Consider the following 21,876-nt stretch of genomic DNA (forward strand, 5'->3'; position numbering starts at 1 on the left):
AGGAACAGAATCACCACCCTTGCAAAGAAGTCTTGGGCTTAGTTGGGACATAAAGACTGACAGTTTAACCTTCAGGGTCTCCAGAGAAGAGAAACCATTCACAAAAAGAGGTGTCCTATCTACAGTCAACAGTCTTTATGACCCCCTGGGATTCGTAGCACCCATCATCATGCAAGGCAAAGCTCTTTTGAGACAGATCACTACTGAGCAGGAACAAATTGACTGGGAGGTACTTCTTCCTGAAGAGAAGCAAATGCAGTGGAAGTTGTGGAAAGACTCATTGTTAGAGCTTGAACAACTCAACATTCCAAGACAGTACGTATTTGTTTCCTTGTATTCTACAAAGAGGAGAGAATTATGCGTATTCTCTGACGCTTCCACTATGGCTATCGCAGCTGTAACTTACCTTAGGGTAATAGACACTGAGGGACAAAGCCATGTTGGGTTCATCATGGGAAAATCTAAACTAGCTCCCAGACCTGCTCACACTGTCCCACGTCTAGAACTTTGTGCTGCTGTCTTAGCGGTAGAGATGGCAGACATGATTACGACTGAACTGGACATTGAGATCCATGCAGTGAACTTTTATACAGACAGCAAGATTGTGTTAGGATATATTCACAACGCTTCAAAAAGATTTTACACATACGTGACCAACAGAGTGACACGTATCAGAAAGTCTACAAGTCCAGATCAGTGGCATCACATCAGCACAGACAAGAACCCAGCTGATCATGGGACAAGATTGGTGTCAGCCGCTGTACTCAAGCAAACTAACTGGTTCGTAGGTCCATCGTTTCTTGGTAAGTCAGAAACCAAAGAGACTACTCAGGTAGAGACCTTTCAGCTCATAGAACCAGATCAAGACAAAGAGGTAAGACCTCAAGTTGCAGTTTGTAAGACTTTAGTTACCAGAGACAGTCTGGGCGCCCATAGATTTGAAAGGTTTTCCAGTTGGAAGTCTTTAACCCGTGCAATCGGAAAACGTATCTGTCTAGCTAGATACTCCTGCAGAGCTACTGATACTGATCAGCGTAGCAACGACCATCTTGAACAAGCTAAGGTCGCGATCATCAAATGCATCCAGCAGGAAGTCTTTAAAGAAGAAATTCAAAGCCTTCTGAAAAAGGAAGAGATTTCTCGACACAGTTCGCTCAAGAAGTTGAACCCTATCCTTGACGAAGACGGAGTACTAAGAATTGGAGGTCGTTTGTCGGCAGCGGATATGACTATCCAAGAGAGACATCCCTTCATCATACCTAAGGACTTGTACACCAAGCAATGGAGATAAGTTCAAAGTCTTGCGGACATTTTCTGGAAGAGGTGGAGGCAGGAATACCTGGTGACACTCCAGCCACGCAAGAAATGGCAAGATGACAAACCCAACTTACAAGTTGGAGACATTGTCTTATTAAAAGACACTCAAGCCCACCGGAACGAATGGCCTATTGGACTCATTGTGGGGACTGATCCTAGTAGTGATGCTAGAGTTAGAATGGTTGAAGTTAGAATTGTTAGACAGGGCATTCCCAAGGTGTATGCTAGGCCAATTTCCGAAGTAGTTTTACTTCTGTCCAAAGGTTAGTGGCATAACAAAAGGTATGCCAGGTGGGGAGTGTGCTGCCTTTGCAATGTATATTACATGCTTGGCACTCAGCAGTGTCTGTTTCTTTAAGACCCTCCATTTTCTTGATGCCTAGAGGCGGGTCTTCTCTGTATGTCTAAGGCTTGCTGGGACATTTCCTGTTTCATTCCAGCTCTAGCTACTGTAGTGACCAGATCCACAAGACATCTTAAAGCTATTACAATTTGCAAACCTGACGAACACCAAAGCCTGTGAGTAAAGGGGTTTTGCTAGTTCAGCTTGTGTAAAGGGATGCTAGACATTGCAGATAGATAATGTGTGTTTCAGTGTAGTAAGCAAGCACATGTTAGGCCTATCTTTTGTATTAGCCATGTATAATGTATGTTGCTTGAATAGCCATGCTTACATTTGTCTTTTTATGTTTGTTTCACAGTTTTACCACATATCATATCATCACATCTCATCCCATATCATCATACTATTGTACACATTCCTGTTCATTATATCTCAGTAAAGATTGCATCAGTTCAACAACCAGCGCGTCTTTCATTGGGACTTGGTTTATACTTGATGTTAAGCTGTGTACCTAAAGCAACACACACAGCCGAGGCATTACACTGTGTATGTTTTGTGTCCTCCACAGATGGCCAGGAGATTGCTGGCCCATCAGGCCAGGAGGTTGCTGGGCCATCAGACCAGGCTGCACCACCCCCAGGACAACAGGCTGCTGAGGAGCCCCAAGAAAGCCCGGAGTCCCCAGGGGAGGGGAGTGGCCACACCTCCCCTCATGAGGAGGTTCAGGGGAGGAGGATGAGGGGATGGAGGTTGAGGATGATCCGATGGAGCTTGCCCGAGAAGTGATGTTGTGTTGGAATCAGGATTCCCTTGCGCCTGACAGCAGTCAGGCCACCATCATGGGTAGTCCCTCCCACTCCTCCACCAACAGGCCCCCCCCAGGGGGATCCCCTGCTCCCAGGCCACAAGCCTCATCTGGAGGCAGTCAGGCCACCATCAGGGGTAGTCCCTCCCACTCCTCCCCCAACAGGGCTGCCCCCCCAGGGGGCTCCCCTCCTCCCAGGCCACAAGCCTCAACTGCAGGCAGGAAGGCCACCCAGAAGACCAGGGGGGTGGCCGAGTTCCTGCCTGCAAATCTGCTGAGGGACCAGGCTCGTCAGACAGATAGAGGAGAGCCTGGCCTCCATCAATGAGTCAGTCAGTGACGTGGGCACAAATTCAGTAGCACTGATTAATTGTTTCTGTGAGCTGCAGGCCGCCACAACAGGCGTGGCCCTTGAGGTGACTGCCCTGACCCAGGCTGTCCAGGACAACACCCAGGCTGTCCAGGCCAATACGGCAGCCCTCACTCTGGGCCTCAACAGGATCGCCGTGGCCTTGGAGGGCAGGCCAGCAGGTGAACAGCCACCCGGGGAGGCTCCTCCTTCCCCTGCCTCCCCCCCATAAGTCTCCCCTGAGGGCCCGTGGCCGTGCCCGTGGCCGGCCCAGGAGTAGCTCACGCCGCCGCCATTGAGATTTTGGTCATACTTTTTTTTTTCTTTTTTTTTTTTCTGAATTTTTATTGTGTTATTTTTTTTTTTTGTGTGTGAATGATGTATGAATGTGGGGGTGACATTCCTGGTAAAAAAAGGGTGTCACCCTCAGTTTTGGTGGATTAGGGATCCCCAGGACCAGGGAGAAGTGATCCCAGGTCCGTGTGAAAGGTGTATGAATGCACAGTGACATAATTGGAGCCGTGGCATGGCGTTACTGCTCCCTAATACCATGTGGTTTTCTAGGGTCCAATCCAATTAGATGTGCATGTGATGTGTCTGTGCTAGGGACCACAGTGGGTGTGCATGCATGCATTCTCATTGTGCCATGATTAATGTGTGTGTTTACTGTGCAAAGATGCATTCTGCGAGGCGTCTCCTGACTGCTGTTCCCTCAGAAGAGGGGGTACCCTTGGTTACTAAAGTCACTAGTATAGTTATGAGCATGGATGCCCCTGGCATGGTGGCATGCAGATTGTAGTCCGGCAAGTGTGTGTGCTCATCTCTTACTTAATGGTGTTGCTTTAGCTGACCTTTACACGGCTGGAGCAAAGTTAGGGCACCTTTTATAAAGTGTAACTTTACTCCGGGAAACTAACAGATGCCCACAGGGCGTAGCCTACGCCGCACACATTTATTTTGTGGATCGCCTTATCTCCCTCATTTGCATCTTTGCCTAGCAAAACAATGGTGTGTCTAGCGTATTTTGCGCTCGAAGAAGCGCCGGTGTAATTGTTTTAGGTAGGACGGAAAAAAATGGTTTTCAGGCGTATTTCGTTTTGAGGATCAGGCGCAAAAACATCTCTAGATACGTCGGCGTAAGTGCTTTGTGAATCTGGCCCTTAATACCTATGTACATTTATGGACTTTTTGCAGATCTTATCATATGCATGGTTCATTGTTATATGTTACCCTTATATGTTTCACTTATGCACATGTTGATGCTCCTTCATTGGTAGCATTCACAAATTTACTTGATTTAGCGCAGCTATTATTTTTTCTACTTGACCTTGGTGGTGAGAAAAATGGTAAAACTCAAATGTCTGAAATTACTTGTTTGCAGCCTGCTGTGTTTAAAAATGTGTCTGCAGTGGATAACAGTGGAGTGGATACAAGTTCTGCTATGCTAAATGGAGAGACTGCAAGGCCGGTAGACACAGGTGTGTTGGCTTTTGCAGAAGTTAACCCTCTCCAGTTGGAAGGATCGGAAAAGGGCACATACATAGCAGAGGTTTTGTCCACAGCAAAAGAGATGAGGAATGTTGAGCGTCAGGTTGATGGGGTAATGGATAGCGATTTGGAATTTCTCAGTGTTGCTGAAAAAGAGAGGATGAGGGTGACACATGCGATTTGCAGTGCTCAGAGGGAGCCGCAAGTTTTGTCAGTTGCCTCTGAGGTAGAGGTCTCTTTAAGTGAACCAGCCTCTCACGCCTTAGCAAATGAGTCCCTCCACATCGTTAGTAAAGGAAAAGTTCCTAGAGTTCTGTGTTTAGATGTGGCATGTCTAGAAATAACTGAGATGTTGTTGGAATTGGTGAAAATCTTTCCAATGTACACCTGCGTGTATCCACAGCAGAGGGGCGACATGGTACTGCGTAGTACCAATCAGTGGACGGAGGTGGTACAGGCGTTGTTAAGCAATGTTGATGAAAATTGGTTGCTGCACTGTTGGTTACTTTTGTGGAAAGTTGCCTCACAGTTCTCTTCGAGAGTGCTTCCAGCGGCAGTTATGTGCAGAAGGCGTTCAGGGGAATTGTTAGAGGAATCAGAAATAGACATAGTGGAAGTCTCTCCGTATGCTGGTGTGATGGGGTGCATTCCTGCTGGTGCGGTCCGAGGTGCGGCTGAGCAATGGTTGGTACATGGCGCGTGTACTGTCTCACCCGCTAGACCTCATGTAAAGGAAGGGCTCGGAATGGACGTGGCAGCAGTGGGAATTCAAGCCATCACTCGTGGAGAGGTGCAGTTTGAGGTACCCAGAGACACTTTGACAAGAAATAACAGTAATGGTAACTGTAATTAAAAAGTGTATGGGAAGTACTGTAGAGCACGGTCAGACAACTCTGAGCTATTGGTTGAGGTACCAATGGACACAGAAATGGTTAAAGAGATTGGTGTTGAAAAATGTGGTGAACAATGTGCATTGGTAGGACAATTGCTATTGGAGATGTGAAACTGTGGGACTGTCCCATAGGGAGTAACTGCTTGCCTGTAGGTGGTTCCTCCATAGACACTGTCCTAGCAAACAAGGGGACAAGAGGTCCGAATGACAATGTTGAGTTGAATAACCCCTTGTGGAACATTGCTATTGAGGTTAAACAGCAGGATGTGGTGTTGATCTCAGATGGTTTGGTTGCCAAAGGTAACCACATAGGGGTTAGTGAACCTGAGAAACAAATGTTGTTGGTTAATGTTGTGTCAGGTAGTGAGAGCGGTCAGTCTCTGACAGATTTCATGGAAGTGGGTCCCCAACAGTCCCAGGAGAATAGGTCTGTGGGAGGAAAAAGGATCCTGAGGCCAGAAGGTAGAAGGGATAGAGAGATTAGTGGGAGCCCACGGTTTAGGAAGAAGTGCTGGTGGAAGCACACCCGGAAGAAGATGTGGGTGGAGTGCCCCTTAAGAGAAAAGGTTGGGCAGATTAGGACTCTTGCTGCTGATAGTTGGCACAGAGGCGCCACGGTAAAGTGTTGGTGGAAACATACCCGAAAAAATGGGCCTACGCAGCCAATGGCTGGCACAGAGGTGTCCCATTTGTGATGATGGGTTTGTGTTCCTCCCTCCGGTTCGAAACGGGGGGGGGGATATGTGGTGGTGGGACTCTGTGCGATCTTAAAGATTGCTGGTTTATGCCATATTTTGGAGAGAAAGACACATTAATTGCACAGCTGTGTGTTCAGCTATTTAGTTTTGACCCGCCATGGCTCAGAGCCCCACCCCACAGACAGGAAGTCTGTTCCTGGGAGTCAGGTGAACGCCTAGCTCTCTGAGAGGAGTCAGAGACTCTGCATGGGTGCAGCTAGAGTATGCATGTCTGCAGGAGGCAGATGTCATTGGTGATTAAGCGGCAAGGTGCTGATCAGGAAACTCTGTTTGTTCTGAGGAACAGAACTTGGGCCTAGTCTACAGGCCTGAAACAGCCGGATGGCAAGAATGAAAGCCAGGAGGCTAAAGTGTTGAGTATTCAAGATACAGTAATGGTGGAACCCCCTGCGAGGGCTACTGATGTATTTGTGAACTTTTTGTGCTTTAAAATAAAAGTGGGCTACCAGGCCCTTAAACTCAGTTCTGGACTGGCGTACTCACTAAAGACGCACCTACCGCTGGAGTCTGATCACCCCTATGTATATATGCACACATACAGTTGTGTTCTGTATGGGTTGTACAGCAATTAGTTTTGCCAATTTAGAGCTATCATGGGATTAAATGGGAGCAATGGCAGATATGCCAACAAGTCCAACAGTGTGCACTGCACTAAACAGCAAGGGGTACATTGGGAGAGTGTTGGAGGCCAAGGCCAAGGATTCTCTGCTTCTGTGTCCAGTGCCTATAGAGACCAAGCAATAATGTTCTTGGTACCATAGGACATTATCTGTGGTCATCTATAGTTATATAAACCTGACTGGAAAATTATTGTAAGGACACATTGTATTGCATAACAGTTATATACTGATAACGTATTTATTTATGACTGCTAAAGCTGCATTCACACTACAGCAATTTGACAGCGCCAATGTGTGAGTAACAAATTGCGAGACGTGTATTCAAGAAGCCATTTATTTGAATGAAACCTCAAATCGCAGTGTGGGTCTGCCACGACTGTCGTATGATAAATGGTGCTGCAATTATGGCAACCCACATCGCAGGACACGTCACCCAAAAGTAGCTCATGAACTTTTTTTGGGCAACATGTGTCCCACAATGCGTGTTGCCGCGATTACAGCGCGATTTATTGTGTGACAATTGCAGCAGACCCGCACCTCAATTTGAGGTGTCATTCAAATGAATGGCATCGTGAATGCGCAATTCATGATTTGTCATTCACACATCAGTGCAGTTAAATCGCCAGCAGATTCATGGCAAATCTCCCCACACTTAAAAACATTAGTGTGAATGCAGCCTAACGGCAAATGCTGAGAGCAATGTTAGGCAAGATTTAAATGTATTTATTTAAAATCAAGATAATTTAAATGACATCAAATTATAGTACAATACCTTCTACTGAAAGCTCCAGAAGTTATCCTTCCCAAATAATAAACTATATACTTTACACATCATATGTTAAAAATATTCTTGGTAAAAATAACAAAACTGCACAAATTCATTGATTTGAATAAAGTTTATTGATTAGAGAATAAAGTTAGAGTTAAGAGTTTTGTGGCACATGGAAATGTAAGAAAGGAAATGTAAGAAAATCAGAAAAAAAATCATTGATTTGATTTTATATTTTTTTGGTATTTTTTATTCATGCTGTCCTATTTGCTACGTTCGAAGTTCAGAATGCACCTAGAAAATAAACTCAAATTAGCCATATCAATAAACAACTAAATATAATGCATTCAGTATTGCAGCATTAAGAATACTTTATGTGCATCTCTTATCTGCACATAAAAACATAACAAGAAGAATATATAGAGTTAGAGATGTGACTCTGGGAAGTGTTTTGATCAGTAATCAGATTAAATTCAATGCATTTAAAAGTGGAGGTCTTGTTAACAATATACAGTAATATGTATAATGAGAAAGAACCTCTTAGTCCTATAACACAGTATTTATACATATGAGATATAATATTGAAATATTTGCTCCTCTGGAAATTCATGAATTTTGAATCCAAAACCCTCTTCATTATCAATCTCCCAAAACTTGGTGCACTGTTATGTTATGATTCCATTGAAATAAATACCTTCTCAGAAAAGAAAGTGGAGGCTGTACATTAAAGTACTGAACTGACAATTTAGCCCGGATCTCCAGCCTACAGACCTAGTAAGGGACGGAGTCATTGTGTATGGAGGCAATGAAGTCTATGCATTTTTGTTACAGGAGGTGGTCCTGGTGACCACAACTGTGATGGTGTCTAAAGTGTTGTATACTGGAGCTTATAAAAGTCAGGAAACTGAAAATCTTTATGGCCAATGGCATCACTCATGGGATCCAAGAAGAAAATCATGAATATTTAGTACCCTCCTCCCTCCTCCATCTCTACTCTACTCATCCCCTGCCATGGTTCTCCTATTCTGACCACCACTCATTCATCAGATTTGTATCACTTTCTCTATCCTCTGAAATTCCCAGGCCTTTCTACCTCCCCTTTCCTTTCTTTTATCATATACATCGCTGTACGCGTTTCTCTTCCTTTTACCCCAAGATGTCTCCTCTTCCTCCTCCTCTATACCATGAGGCATTTCCCGGGCATTATTAACTTGTTCATATGTTGTGCCACCCTGCTTAGAAACCACAGTAGGTTGTCCTGTTTTCCCAGGTGCAATGTTCCGACCCAAATCCAGCACAACCCCAATTCCTGCAACACTGGCATCTCCCAAAGGAATTAATAATTGTTTGCATTCTGGTTTCAAATGTCTCCTCCTTTGGAACCTGTCCTGGCTGGATATCACAATGTCATAGTCTGGTGGCTTCCCTGCAACTGTAAGCACAGATGTGTGATGTACTGAACAAAGATGACTATTGTGGAAGTATGAGACTATTCAAATGTCTGGAACTCAGTTGGTTGGGAGAAATACCAGAAATCAACAGTATAGATCATTAATACAAACTCAGACATCTAAGTCATGCACCTAAAGTTATCACTTTAAATAAAAAGTTGTTTGCACAAAGTTACTGCATTGCTAACTGCATACAAATGTCAGTAACATTTCACATTTATTGATGGAATCTGAGGGGAAGCATTCATTAAATAAAGTTTCAAACCTTGTCATGTTCTGATATTAGAATCTTATGCCTCCAATACTCCAATACTTACCTCTGCTCCAATGTTGTCCAGGAACTCCCTCTCCAGCATTGACATCTTCACCCGGTCTTCTATAACAGTGGTCATCAACCCTGTCCTCAGGGCCCACTAACAGGCCAGGTTTTATGTATTACCTTGGGGAGATGCAGACTAGAATACTGCAATCACTGAGCAGCAAATGATATCACCTGTGATGTATTTCAGTTATCTTGCAAACCTGGCCTGTTAGTGGGCCCTGAGGACAGGCTTGATGACCACTGTTCTACAAGGTTTGTCATCTTTACTTTGATTGGCTGGGCCAGGATGATGTAACTCCCACACACATGCACAGGAATGAATTATTTCCAGCACTGAGGAATGCTGAGGAAGTACACTGAGCTGTGCATTCAAAGGAAGTTTGTGAGCAGGCAGGTATGAATGTTTTATAGAAGAAGAGACATAGTGGGGGAGAATTACTAACACTGCTGTACACAGAATCTGGTGCAGCTGTGCATAGTAACCAATCAGCTTCTAAGTTTTATTGCCAAAGCTTAAAGAGTAACTCCACTTTTGTTGAGAAAAAAACATCCCCCTCTGGGTTATCTATGTACATTGCAGGGATTTTAACAAACTTTGTTGCAGATTCCTACCTTTTGTTTTTCTGAGGAAATTGCCATGTGTTTGTCTGTGTCTGTATGGAATCTGTATAGAAGTGTTTTTATAAATATCAATCAGCTGCTGCACCTGCACGGCTCTAATGAGGAAGGTTGCAGGGCCTACATCCCTTTAACATGATTTCCCTTTGAGAGAGTCACATCAAAAATGAAATCTTTGTTGCAGGGGATGCTCAAAATCTAACTTGTGTCTTAGTGCAGATGTCTGGTAAAGTCAGTGAGCCAATCACATTTCTGGGAGGAGTTCTCTACACCATCTGTGCACAGAACATCTCCAGGTAGCCATATTGCATTTTACATAACATTTCAGTGCCTCAGATTGAAAAGAAAAGATAATTTTTAATAACATTGAATTATAATATGACTTGTGCCACAACTATATATGCTATATTTATTTATTTTTTGTTAGCTTTTTTTCCCCACAAAAGTGGAGTTACCCTTTAACCACTTGAGATCCGCGCTGTAGACGAAAGACGTCCACAGCGCGGCTCTCAAGTGCCGGGTGGACGTCCCTGGACGTCCTGTTGTTTACATTCCCTGTGCGCGCCACTGGGGGCGCGCAGCGGGGAAACACTGTGCCCGGCGCATCTCTGGGAAGCCGATGCGCGTGCCTGGCGGCCGCGATGTCCGCCAGGTGCCCGCGATCGGCGGTGACAGCAGGGACGTGGAGCTCTGTGTGTAAACACAGAGCGCCACGTCCTGTCAGGGAGAGAGGAGACCAATGCTGTGTCCCTTGTACATAGGGACACAGCATCGCTCACCTCCCCCAGTCAGTCCCCCTCCACACACAGTTAGAACACACCCAGGGAATACATTTAACCCCTTCCTCACCCCCCAGTGTTAACCCCTTCCCTGCCAGTCACATTTATACAGTAATTAGTGCATTTTTATAGCACTGATCGCTGTATAAATGTGAATGGTTCCAAAATTGTGTCAAAAGTGTCCGATACGTCCGCCGCAATATCGCAGGCCTGACAAAAAAAAAATCGCAGATCGCCGCCATTACTAGTAAAAAATAAAAAAATAATAAAAATCATAAATCTATCCCCTATTTTGTAGGCGCTATAACTTTTGCGCAAACCAATCAATATACGCTTATTGCGATTTTTTTAACATAAATATGTAGAAGGATACGTATTGGCCTAAACCGAGTGAAATTTTTATTTTTTTTTTAAAAAAATGGGATATTATTATAACAAAAATTAAAAAATATTGTGGTTTTTTTTCAAAATTTTCTGTCTTTTTTTGTTTATAGCGCAAAAAATAAAAATCGCAGAGATGATCAAATACCACCAAAAGAAAGCTCTATTTGTGGGGAAAAAATGATAAAAATATAATTTGGGTACAGTGTTGTATGACCGCGCAATTGTCATTCAAATTGCGTCAGCGCTGAAAGCTGAAAATTGGTCTGGGCACGAAGGGGGTTTAAGTGCCCAGTAATGAAGTGGTTAATAGAACACACTGACATTAGAAGCTGATTGGTTACTATGCACAGCTGCACCAGATTATGTGTGTCCCAGTTTTAGTAAATCTCCCCCAGAATGTCTCTGTAATAAAAAGTCTGGATGCTGGCAAATCTTTGTTCAGGGGTAAAGTTCTGCTGTAAAGAGATAGATGACCTCTCTGATGCACTGATACTTACCTTGTCATCACTCCACCTACCCTCACCCACTAGAGCTGCTACCAGCCAGTGAAAATCCCCCGTGCTTTGGGTATGAGGGATGTGACCTTCTACCAAGTGACAGTGCTTGGGTCTATCATTACAGAGGAGTGATGTCACTGCTCCCCCTAGTGTCTGACATGGAGGATTGTGGAGACAGCTGTGATGGAGGAAGAAGTGGAGGGAGGCAAGGTGAGTATCAGTGTGCTGGGAAGTCCCTTTATACAGACATTGTCACTTTGCCCTGAATGCATTTGGTGACAGTTTTTTTTTTTAAATAATACATTTTTTTTTTTTACAGTTTGAGGGGAACAATTAGATGATAGTGACGTCCTAATATAAAATATCATTACATTTTGTCTGTAAGGATAACAGTATAGAAGCCGCCATTGCTGATATGGGTTTAAAGGGACAGGCTCTGAAGTAGCCACACATTTTAAAGAACATGTAACCGGTGTATTTATAAAAGACTAAACTCAGTTCCTGCTTGTGTGCCCAAGGATGGCGATTCACTAGATAATGAATCCAGGATCAGGATGACTGCCCAGGAACCTGCAACTTAAATACCAAGTCAGCAATGCCAGTCCCCATATTTCTGCCCTCACAGGTTCCCTTAAGATGAAATGTCTGATTTTATTATCATATAAGCCCATTTCTCTTATTTCCTTGCAGTAAAATCCTGGTAGATGTATTAAAGAATATATATATATATAATATTAAACTTACCACATGATAATAATTCAGGAAGTAGTTTCCAGCCTAAGTTCATTTACCGACCTTGGGAAGAAAAAATATAAATAAACATTAACTGTTGACAGAAAACCATATTGCTTCATGTCAGGCTTGCAATATATGGACTGTTAAAATATACATAGTCACAGCAATCTGTTCTTTCCCTTTGGCATAAAGGTTCTACATAAATAAAAGGTGATCATTGCACCCCTGTCAATGTTATATGGGTGGTTTCAACCCTCTAACTGCTACATCTGTAGGATAGCTTGTTTTTTTTTTTTTTAACATTCCAAGTTTATTAAAGTCAAACTTGTAGCATACAAGATATGTATTTCGTGCAGATGCAACTGCTCACATCTTTTAAGTATAAGCAAACAATGTGAATCACAGCATAAGAACACAGGACATCGGTCCAAGAGCGATTTAGAAAAGAAAGCTAATTAACCTAAGCCTATATAACACTCTCATATCAAAAGATAGTAATGTATGCAAACATAATCCCCACTAGGTCTTAAATCAATTCAAGGTGGACTGAGCCACCCATATCTAGCGAAGCCTACATGGTTGTAGTTTAAGTGTGATAGATGGGTTTCACATATTGCGGACAGTTACAGAAATAGTTGATTTCTGATATTTAGTAAGAAAAGTATAGAGTAAGAACAAAGGTATGAAGAGTCAAGGCCCAAGAGAAAGAGCCAGAGAAAAAAAAAAAAAAAAAGGGAAAGAAATAGTTGGCATAACTCATTTAGTCGTGGATGTACTATATGTAGTCACAGAATTAGGTGTCTAACTAGAACTCAATTATACCATCCGGGGTGTTGATCGAGACATAATGTCTGTGTAAGCTGATGAGTACCTGAAGATCACCCAAGGCTGCCACAATTTACAGAATTTGTCCACGCCTTCAGTTGCCTGGGTCAAAGTTTCCTCCATTGCGTGAACATCCGAAACCTTTTTCAACCATTCAGCAATGGAGGGGGTCCTCTGAGACCTCCAATAGAGAGGTATCAATGATCTAGCAGCGTTCAGTAAGTGTCTCGTCAAGGAGTTCTTAAACCTCCTCAAGGAGATATCCGTGACCTGGAGCAAACAAGCCGCCGCGTCTAAAGTAATTTCAGTGTCTGTGATTTGTTTTGTTAGCGCTTTCACACTGTCCCAAAACCGTGCTATGATCGGGCACTGCCACCAAATGTGTAGCAAAGTGCCGGAACCCTCGTTACACCTCCAGCAGGATTCTGGGATCTGTGGGTTCCATTTGTGCATTTTAGCTGGGGTATTATACCAATAGGATAGCTTGTTATGTTGAAAAATAGATTTACTGGCAGGATCACCTGATGAAAATACAGTAAAACTTTGGATTGTGAGCATAATCCATTTCAGAAACATGCTTGTAATCTAAAGCACTTGTATATCAAAGCAAATGACTCCATAAGAAATAATGGAAACTCAAATGATTCATTGCACAACCATTTATTCATAGGTCCTTCCGTTTATAGGCCATATAAAACGATTATAGCAATGTGATAGGTTGTGTAACCATAAAATGTCCATCCACAAATGGAAGCCTCCACAATGGATTAGAAGCAAAATCCAACAGGAGCTCCAGAGTATAAAAGAGAAGAGTGGCGCCTCCAAGTGTAGCAATATGTTGCAAAGTGTTGTACCTTCATTAAATGTAACCACATTGCTACACTTAGAAGCACCTCGCTTCTCTTGTATACCCAGTTGTGACATGACACTACTATATCAAGACATCGCTTGTATATCAAGTCAAAATGTTATTTAAAAATTTAGCTTGCAAAACTCTTTCAAACCAAGTTACTCTCAAACCAAGGTTTTACTGTAAAGGAAAGAAATTCTAAAAAAGAAAACTAATGCAGCCATCACATCTAGGAATTGGTAAGCTGCAATACAATAAATGTTTTCTTTTGCATTGAATAGCACTTTAATTCAGAATACTGGATGTTACTGAAAGATTTTGGCAGAATGATAGCGTGGGCAGGTAAATAACAAATGAATGTTATTATAGCATTAAGCACATAAACCAAGGGAATTGCATTGCCCTTTATTGATTAAGGCAGTAGCTATGCTTTATGATCACATCTTAGGTACTATTGTTTAATAAAGACAAGACACTTTGAATACAGAGGCAGGCAACAAAACACATACAGGTTTTGCACTGGTGGCAGTGCATACTGCCCTCTGAAAAGCAATCTGCAGTGGATCACTTTTCAAAGAGGGGTATAGCAGTGACTAGCAGGCAATCCTGCTACCTTCTGAATGTCTGTTTAATGCCAAAGGGGGAGATTTGTATTAAAAACTGCACAGCAACCACAAGTCAAGCGTTGGGCCCACCATTGCAGAGGGTTCACATTGACCTCAACAGTAGAGTTCACAGGCGGTGTCACCTGTCATTCTGCAAGATGAGTTCAAATTGCCCTGGCCACGGCATGTGTACAGCCCCAATTTGGCTGCAATGTTATTATTTAGGTGGGTGGCCGGGGGGTTAAACTGCAATTCAACAGCCTGTTTTACTGCCGCCCGTGTGAGAGAGCTCTAAAAGGCATGGGAAACCTTACAGTGAAAGATTGGACACTTGCGTATCCTTGGTTTGAAAACAATGTTGGAAGTAATTTATTTAAAACATTTAAATGTCAAAAGTGAAAATGTTTTGGTGAATTGCCTTTTTATTATAAGGACTTTACAAAGTACAAGGGGACATCATCTGTGAATGGAGGGAAGGAGATTTTATAAAGAATTTACTTACAGTAAGGGTGTAAGCTGTGGAATGCTTTACTGCAGGGGTGTCAGACTCAATTTCATTGTGGGCCGCATCAGCATTACCATTGCCCTCAAAAGGGCCGGTTGTATCTGTAAAATGAGATGTCCAGCACATCCCCTCCCCTTTACATTAGATGTCAAGAGCCACCCCACCATCAGAAGTTGTGTCCCCCACTCTCCTTACATCACAGTGCACCCCCCTTTCCTTATGCTGCTGCTGGGAAAAAGCTGGATGTATTGCTTGAAAGCAGAAAGTAAGGCTCTGGAGGAGGGCTGGAGCTCTCTCACAGCTGCAGGAGAGGTGCGAGGGCCACAAGAAATGGCCTGGAGGGCCGCATTCGGCACACGGGCCTTGTGTTTGACACCTATGCTTTACTGTATGATTAATAATGATATGGGAAATAAAATAAAAAAAAAAGAATAAATGATATTCTTGCAACTACAAAAATCATAAAACGAAGGCCAGTAGAGCGATATTTTGGCCCAGGGATTTGATCCAACTGCCCTTAGTGCTTCAAGAAATAATTGTTTCCTCCTTTGTGGAAATGGCAACCGTTTCCCAAGGGGTTTTGTTTTGCTAACCTGAACCAATTCTGCAGGAGCTGATAAAGTTTGTATTTAATAGTCGTCAGGTTTGTTTCATTTAATCCAGTGCCAGAGCCGTTTTTGCACTTTTTGTTGCTGGAACACAGCGCTGTATACTGTATATAACTGACACAACATACAGTTTATACAGCGCTGACAGTATGTGAATCTGTTAGTGAAGATAATGGTTTGTTAGGCCTGCTTGATCCAAACTAACTATTTTAAAGTGAGAAAAAGCTGGAGTTTGGCTTTAACACTTTGCTGTTTTCAGTATACTAATTTTCATGACAGTATTCTTTTGATGACTCTAATGCCGCATACACACGACCGTTTTTCATAATTATAAAAATTGCAGGCAATTCGTGGCAAACTGCCTGCGATTCAAAACGCTGTAGAATGCAGCCGTAAGCAGGGCAGACACAGACAATAAACCCTTGTGAAGGGTCTGGTTTAGGAGATCAGCATGTTTGTGTATTAGTAGCTAGTGTAGCTTTAGAAATTAGAATTATTAACAGTTTAGATTTAAAGATTTCTACAGAGTTATGGAGAAGATTTGGTTTTGCCCGGAGTAGTTCTGTGTAGGTGTAGTGGAATGTAAGAGTTAACATAAAGGTTGGACAAAATACATTTTCCCCCCTCACTTACAATGCAGTTGTTATTGTTAGAGAGAACTTTATCTTTGATCATTTGCTGTTGCTGTAGATAAACTGCACTTAAAGAAATGATTATACTTTTATACTGTATATGATTTAGCCAAACCCAAAAGCAGAATCTCCAAAAAAATACTATTTGAAAGACAGCATATGCAAAGCCATATTTACTAAGGAATGTATTTCAAACTTACCACAGAACAAAGTAGATCGCCAGCCACATCATTCTATATTAAATATAAAACAAGATAATCAATACACTGTGGTAAGTCTATTTAATAAGAGAAATATTGTTTTAAGTATTTATACTGTTAAATTTTTTCAGCTGTAAACAACATAATAAAGAGGTTACAAGTTTTTTTTCTTTAGCTGTAAAGTAGTTCTGTGGGATTTTTATTCAGGAAAATGTAATTTAAAAAGTGTTCTTCGATTCCTGGCTGCTTTTCTGGATCCCACTATACAGTTCACCCAATGTAATATTAGCTGTATACAGCAGAATGAGGAATGCATACACAGTATAAATCACAAACCAACAAAACATTTACCCCAGTAAGTTCAAGTATCTTTGCAAGCAGATCCCGAAGAGTATTCGGACCAAGAACGTCCAGTGTTTTTCCCTTAAATAAAACAAATAATTTAGTGAAATCCTAAAACTACATAGAAACAGTTTTAGAGGTTAATGCAAAGTATCATTATTTAATACGTTTATTGCTTTATATATCTGCTGTATGTTTTAATTGGTTTTATAATTGCTATGCTTTTTTTGGTGATTTTTTACAGCATTGACTTTGTTTTGGAGCTTTTAACTAATTCTGGCTGTGACAGTAGGAGAAAGGTTGCTAAAGAATGACTAATTAAGGTAAAAATATCTCCCTTTACTCTACTGAAAAGTACCAGGGGGAGGGGAGGGTGAAAAAGACAGTTCTGTCATTTACAGAGACATCTGAAACTGGCATTTTAACAATCTGCTAGAGAGATCAGTTCTATTTTCAAAGCTTTCTTGCCATAAGAGATGTGTGTGCATGTACAGAGCCATAGAGAAGTGATGGTTTGGAAAACGAAACTAGAATCTCCCAGTACTGTGGTCCTCAGGAAACAGACAACCAGGAAGTATCCAGAACAGAGAAAGATTACAGCAACATCAGAGCAAAAATGAACAATGAGGACATGAAACCAGGACTGCAGTAAGGTAAAGGAAGCAATTTAGCTAAAAAAAAATTCCTTTAGTGACCCTTTAAAGGAACACTAAAGGTTCGTTTTTTATTAGATCAATTGATTGCTGTAAGCTAGAGCATTTAAATATCACTTACCTCGTTTTTCCTTTTGACCTCCAAAATACAGTAATCCAGGTTTGAAAATGCCATTTCCTGTCTCTCCTCTTCTTGCTTTCCACCAGCATCTCAGCCATTTTGCATGGTGGAAAGCAGAATGTGCTCACCCCCTCCCTATGACTACAGCCCTGCATGAAGATGCTCTCTTATCCCTCACAGGCATGGAGGCTAAGCCTAATGGGAACTGTAGTTCCCATTAGGCCGTGATGTAGCAAGAATGAATGCTCACCACAAACCAGGAAGTCAGTGAGAATAACGATTCAGGAGTGCTGGAGGTGAATAAAACAGCTCGATTTCAACAGGTATCAAACTAGTTATAATGCAAAACATTACTTTTTACTTTATCAGCTACTGTCAGACTTTAATATAAGAGGAAAATATTTTTGTCTTTACAACCCCTTTAAGTATGCTACAATAGGATCCTGCAATGCAATCCCGAGTGTGGCTCGGGGTTACCGCTAATGGTACTGAAATTCCACCCTGAGCCACACTCAGGAACACCGCTATGAAGGTTAAACTGCCTATGCCAAACAAAAACACCCGATTTTTTTTATTGAATTATCACCAAATGCCTGTTGTAATAGAGCTAAATTTTTATTTGCACTTTTGCCAATTGCCATGCAAATTTGTATGTTAATCCACTGCTCCAGATTCCTGCCACTCATTTTCTGCCAACAGTGCAATGCACACAAGTATTATTTCTTCTACTACTCTGTAAAGACTGAGTGAACTGGTCTGCAACCCAGGAGAGTGCAAGTTAGATCAAGTGAGAACACGCTGAAGTGTAAATGGCTGTGTGCCTCACCATCATAGTGCTATGCCACAGGCATTCCGGGAATTTAATTGCCACACCTCATACTGTGTGCTTATAATTCATCCACATTGGGTCTCTACACCTAAAACTGAACTGCTAGCAGAGCAGGGTGAGAGTTTGCCTCATCTTCTAATCATCAGTGTTAGCTTAAATCTGTCTGGGAATCTGTTTTGTTCATCGTCTCCACTCCTATCCTCAGTGTGACTTGTGTGGCTATCTGGTCAGGTCTTGTTGGTATATTACTAAGATTAGTCAGTCATTTGCAGTAAGTGGGCACTAGATAGTCGGCTTAGGGTGGCAGGAAGTATGAATCTCATCCTGGCTCTTTGGAATAATTAAAAAAATATATATTTTCCTCAGTTTAGGGCACAGCTTATCAACATGTACCCCAAGAGATACTTCAAGCATTTTTAAGGGGGTACACCCGCTTGTAAAAAAATAATCCATTATTAACAGTGCAATGTTTTATCAAATCAAGTCAGATATAAAACAGATCACAAAGGGTACTAAATGATCAAAGTATATTTGTCAAGGGGTGCAGTACAGGATACAGTAATGATGAGAGGGGTGGTGGGAGGATCAATAAGTGCAGTGGAGGTCACAGGAAATGGACACTCCTGGAAGTGTCTGTTTAAGAAGGAAATTCACTTTAGGATTTCCCTAAATAAGAATGGTGTTCAGGGTTCACGGGAAGCATGATAGGTATTTTGTTTTCTTCTTTGCAAGCACAGATCTCTTTAACAACTTAAGAACCGCCTCCTGCACATTTACGTCGGCAGAATGGCACGTCTGGGCACAGGAACGTACCTGTACGTCCCCTTTAAGTGCCCAGCCTTGGGTCGTACGCACGGCCGCGACCCGGTCCAAAGCTCCGTGACCGCGGGACCAAATCGCCGCCGGTGTCCCGCGATCGGTCACAGGAGCTGAAGAACGGGGAGAGGTGTGTGTGTAAACACACCTTCCCCGTTCTTCACAGTGGCAATGTCACTGATCGTCTGTTCCCTGATATAGGGAAAGGCGATCAGTGATGTCACACATCTAGCCCCGCCCCCCTACAGTTAGAAACACATATGAGGTCACACATAACCCCTACAGCGCCCCCTAGTGGTTAACTCCTAAACTGCAATTACCATTTTCACAGTAAACAATGCATTTTTATAGCACTTTTTGCTTCTGAAAATGACAATGGTCCCAAAAATGTGTCAAAATTGTCTGATGTGTCCGCCATAATGCCGCGGTCACGAAAAAAAACGCTGATCGCCGCCATTAGTAGTAAAAAAATAAATATTAATTAAAATGCCATAAAACTATCCCCTATTTTGTAAACGCTATAAATTTTGCGCAAACCAATCGATAAACGCTTATTGCGATTTTTTTTTTTATACCAAAAATAGGTAGAAGAATAGGCATCGGCCTAAACTGAAAAAAAAAAGTTTTTTTTATAACTTTTTTGGGGGTATTTATTATGGCAAAAAGTAAAAAATATTGTCCCAGATTCAAGAAGCACTTGCGCCCGCGCAACCATAGGTTGCGCGGCGCAAGTGCTTACTTGCTCCTGATTCAGGAACCTCGTTACACCGACTGCAGCCTAGGATCTGACAGACATAAGCCTCCTTATGCCTTCACATCCCAGGCTGCATTCTTGCGTTGGCCGCTAGGGGGCGCGGCCATTGTGATCGGCGTATAGTATGCAAATTGCATACTACCACCGATTCACAAAAGTTGCGCGGGCCCTGCGCACGCAAGGTATGGAGTTTCCGTACGGCAACTTTAGCGCAAGGTTGCTCCTGCTAATAGCAGGGGCAACCAATGCTAAAGTATAGCTGCGCTTCCCGCTCGTGAAATTTAAATTTCACGTCGTTTACGTAAGTGATTCGTGAATGTCGCTGGACGCCATTCACGTTCACTTAGAAGCAAATGACGTCCTTGCGACGTCATTTGCCGCAATGTGCGTCGGGAAAGTTTCCCGACGGAGCATGCGCTGTTCGCTCGGCGCGGGAGCGCGCCTAATTTAAATGATTCCCGCCCCCGGCGGGATCATTTACATTAGGCGCCCTTACGCAGGGCTAATTAGCATAGCGCCCGCGCAATTTACGGAGCTACTGCTCCGTGAATCGCTGGGCAAATCGAAATATTTGCGTGGGCGCAGAGAAAAATCTTTGCTCTTTGCCCACGCAAATATTGCTCAAATCTACCTGAATCTGGGCCATTGTTTCTTTTTCAAAATTGTCGCTTTATTTTTGTTTATAGCGCAAAAAATAAAACCCGCAGAGGTGATCAAATACCACCAAAAGAAAGCTCTATTTGTGGGAAAAAAAGGACACCAATTTTGTTTGGGAGCCACATCGCACGACCGCGTAATTGTCAGTTAAAGTGATGCAGTGCCGAATCGCAAAAACTGGCCAGGTCCTTTACCTGCGTAATGGTCCGGGTCTTAAGTGGTTAAGCAGCTTTTTCTTAAAGTAGTAGTAAACTCTGTACTACCACTTTTACCTACAGATAGGCCTATAATAAGGCGTACCTGTAGGTATAAAGAATATCTCCTAAACCTGTACGGTTTAGGAGATATTCCCCTCGTAATGCGCCGCTGACTGCAGCGGAGCAGGAGCAGCGGCGATCCTCAGCTAAAGGCCTGGCAGCAAAGAAAGAAGTCTCCCGCGTGCACGCACGGGAGTGACCACATCGCCGCTCCAGCCAATCACAGCACTGGAGCGGCGATACCTGGAAGACATACTGAGGCAAGATGACATCTCCCTCGGCATGGACCAGCTAAGTTCCTCACACCTCGTTCCAAGGTAAGTATTTCATAATGAGCTAGTATGCGGTGCATACTCGTTCATTATGGCTTTTGCTTTTCAGGTGTGAAAAAAAAACAGCAGCAGGTTTACTACCGCTTTAAAGTAGAACTAGAGGCAACTTTTTTTTTTCATTTTGGACAGAGTAAGTGAGGATTATAACCTCTGACAGTTTTTTCTCATATGTGTCCCATTTGGGGGATTTCCCTTCACTTCCCTTCACTTCCTGTCCCATAGCCAAAACAGGAAGTGAGCAGAAATCACTCCAAAGTGAAGGAATCCTAGAGTGTAACCAGAACTGTAACCAATGTCCCCATTGGAAGATTTCCCATATTTTTCTGTTCTGGTGTCAGACCAAAATTGTAAAATTTCTTTTACTTTCACTTTCAAAGATAACGGTAAAAAGGGCAAATAGAGAGGGGGAATATCCCTGATGGGGCACACAAAGCAATAAAAACAAAAAAGTTGCGTCATTATATACTTTGTCACTTTAAGCTGAATTTTGTTAGTGCACTTCTTATAAAGCCTGAGAAAATGCTCATTGCTTATATGCTTATTTTTTTAATCTATAGTTTTTATTCCAACAGAACCTGCTGAAGAGGTTTCAAGAACAGAATTGTAAGGATGAACATTCATTTAAATACATTTTGGAGAACATTCTTACCAGTTCAACAGAATCTGACAGTCCAAGTTCCCCCAAGATGCATGGAACACGTTTCTGTTTTAAAATAGGTAAACAGGAGTTTCATACATGAGTATATATATATATATATATATA

At 42.5% G+C, this 21,876-nt stretch overlaps 1 protein-coding gene across 1 annotated transcript in view; it reads right to left on the bottom strand.

Moving 5' to 3' along the window:
• Nucleotides 1-7,453: 7,453 nt before the first annotated feature.
• Nucleotides 7,454-21,876, bottom strand: part of LOC120945797 (ranaspumin-like) — a 359,304-nt gene continuing 344,881 nt past the window's right edge. The window contains exons 11-15 of the mRNA XM_040360207.1: nucleotides 21,763-21,816; nucleotides 16,704-16,775; nucleotides 16,353-16,385; nucleotides 12,137-12,187; nucleotides 7,454-7,635 (exon numbers count right to left, since the gene is read on the bottom strand). Of these exons, the coding sequence (XP_040216141.1) occupies nucleotides 12,176-12,187; nucleotides 16,353-16,385; nucleotides 16,704-16,775; nucleotides 21,763-21,816 (171 nt within the window). The 3' untranslated portion in view covers nucleotides 7,454-7,635; nucleotides 12,137-12,175. The remainder of the gene's footprint in view (nucleotides 7,636-12,136; nucleotides 12,188-16,352; nucleotides 16,386-16,703; nucleotides 16,776-21,762; nucleotides 21,817-21,876) is intronic.

The sequence above is a fragment of the Rana temporaria genome, chromosome 7 (assembly GCF_905171775.1).
Source record: "Rana temporaria chromosome 7, aRanTem1.1, whole genome shotgun sequence".
Lineage (NCBI taxonomy): Eukaryota > Metazoa > Chordata > Amphibia > Anura > Ranidae > Rana > Rana temporaria.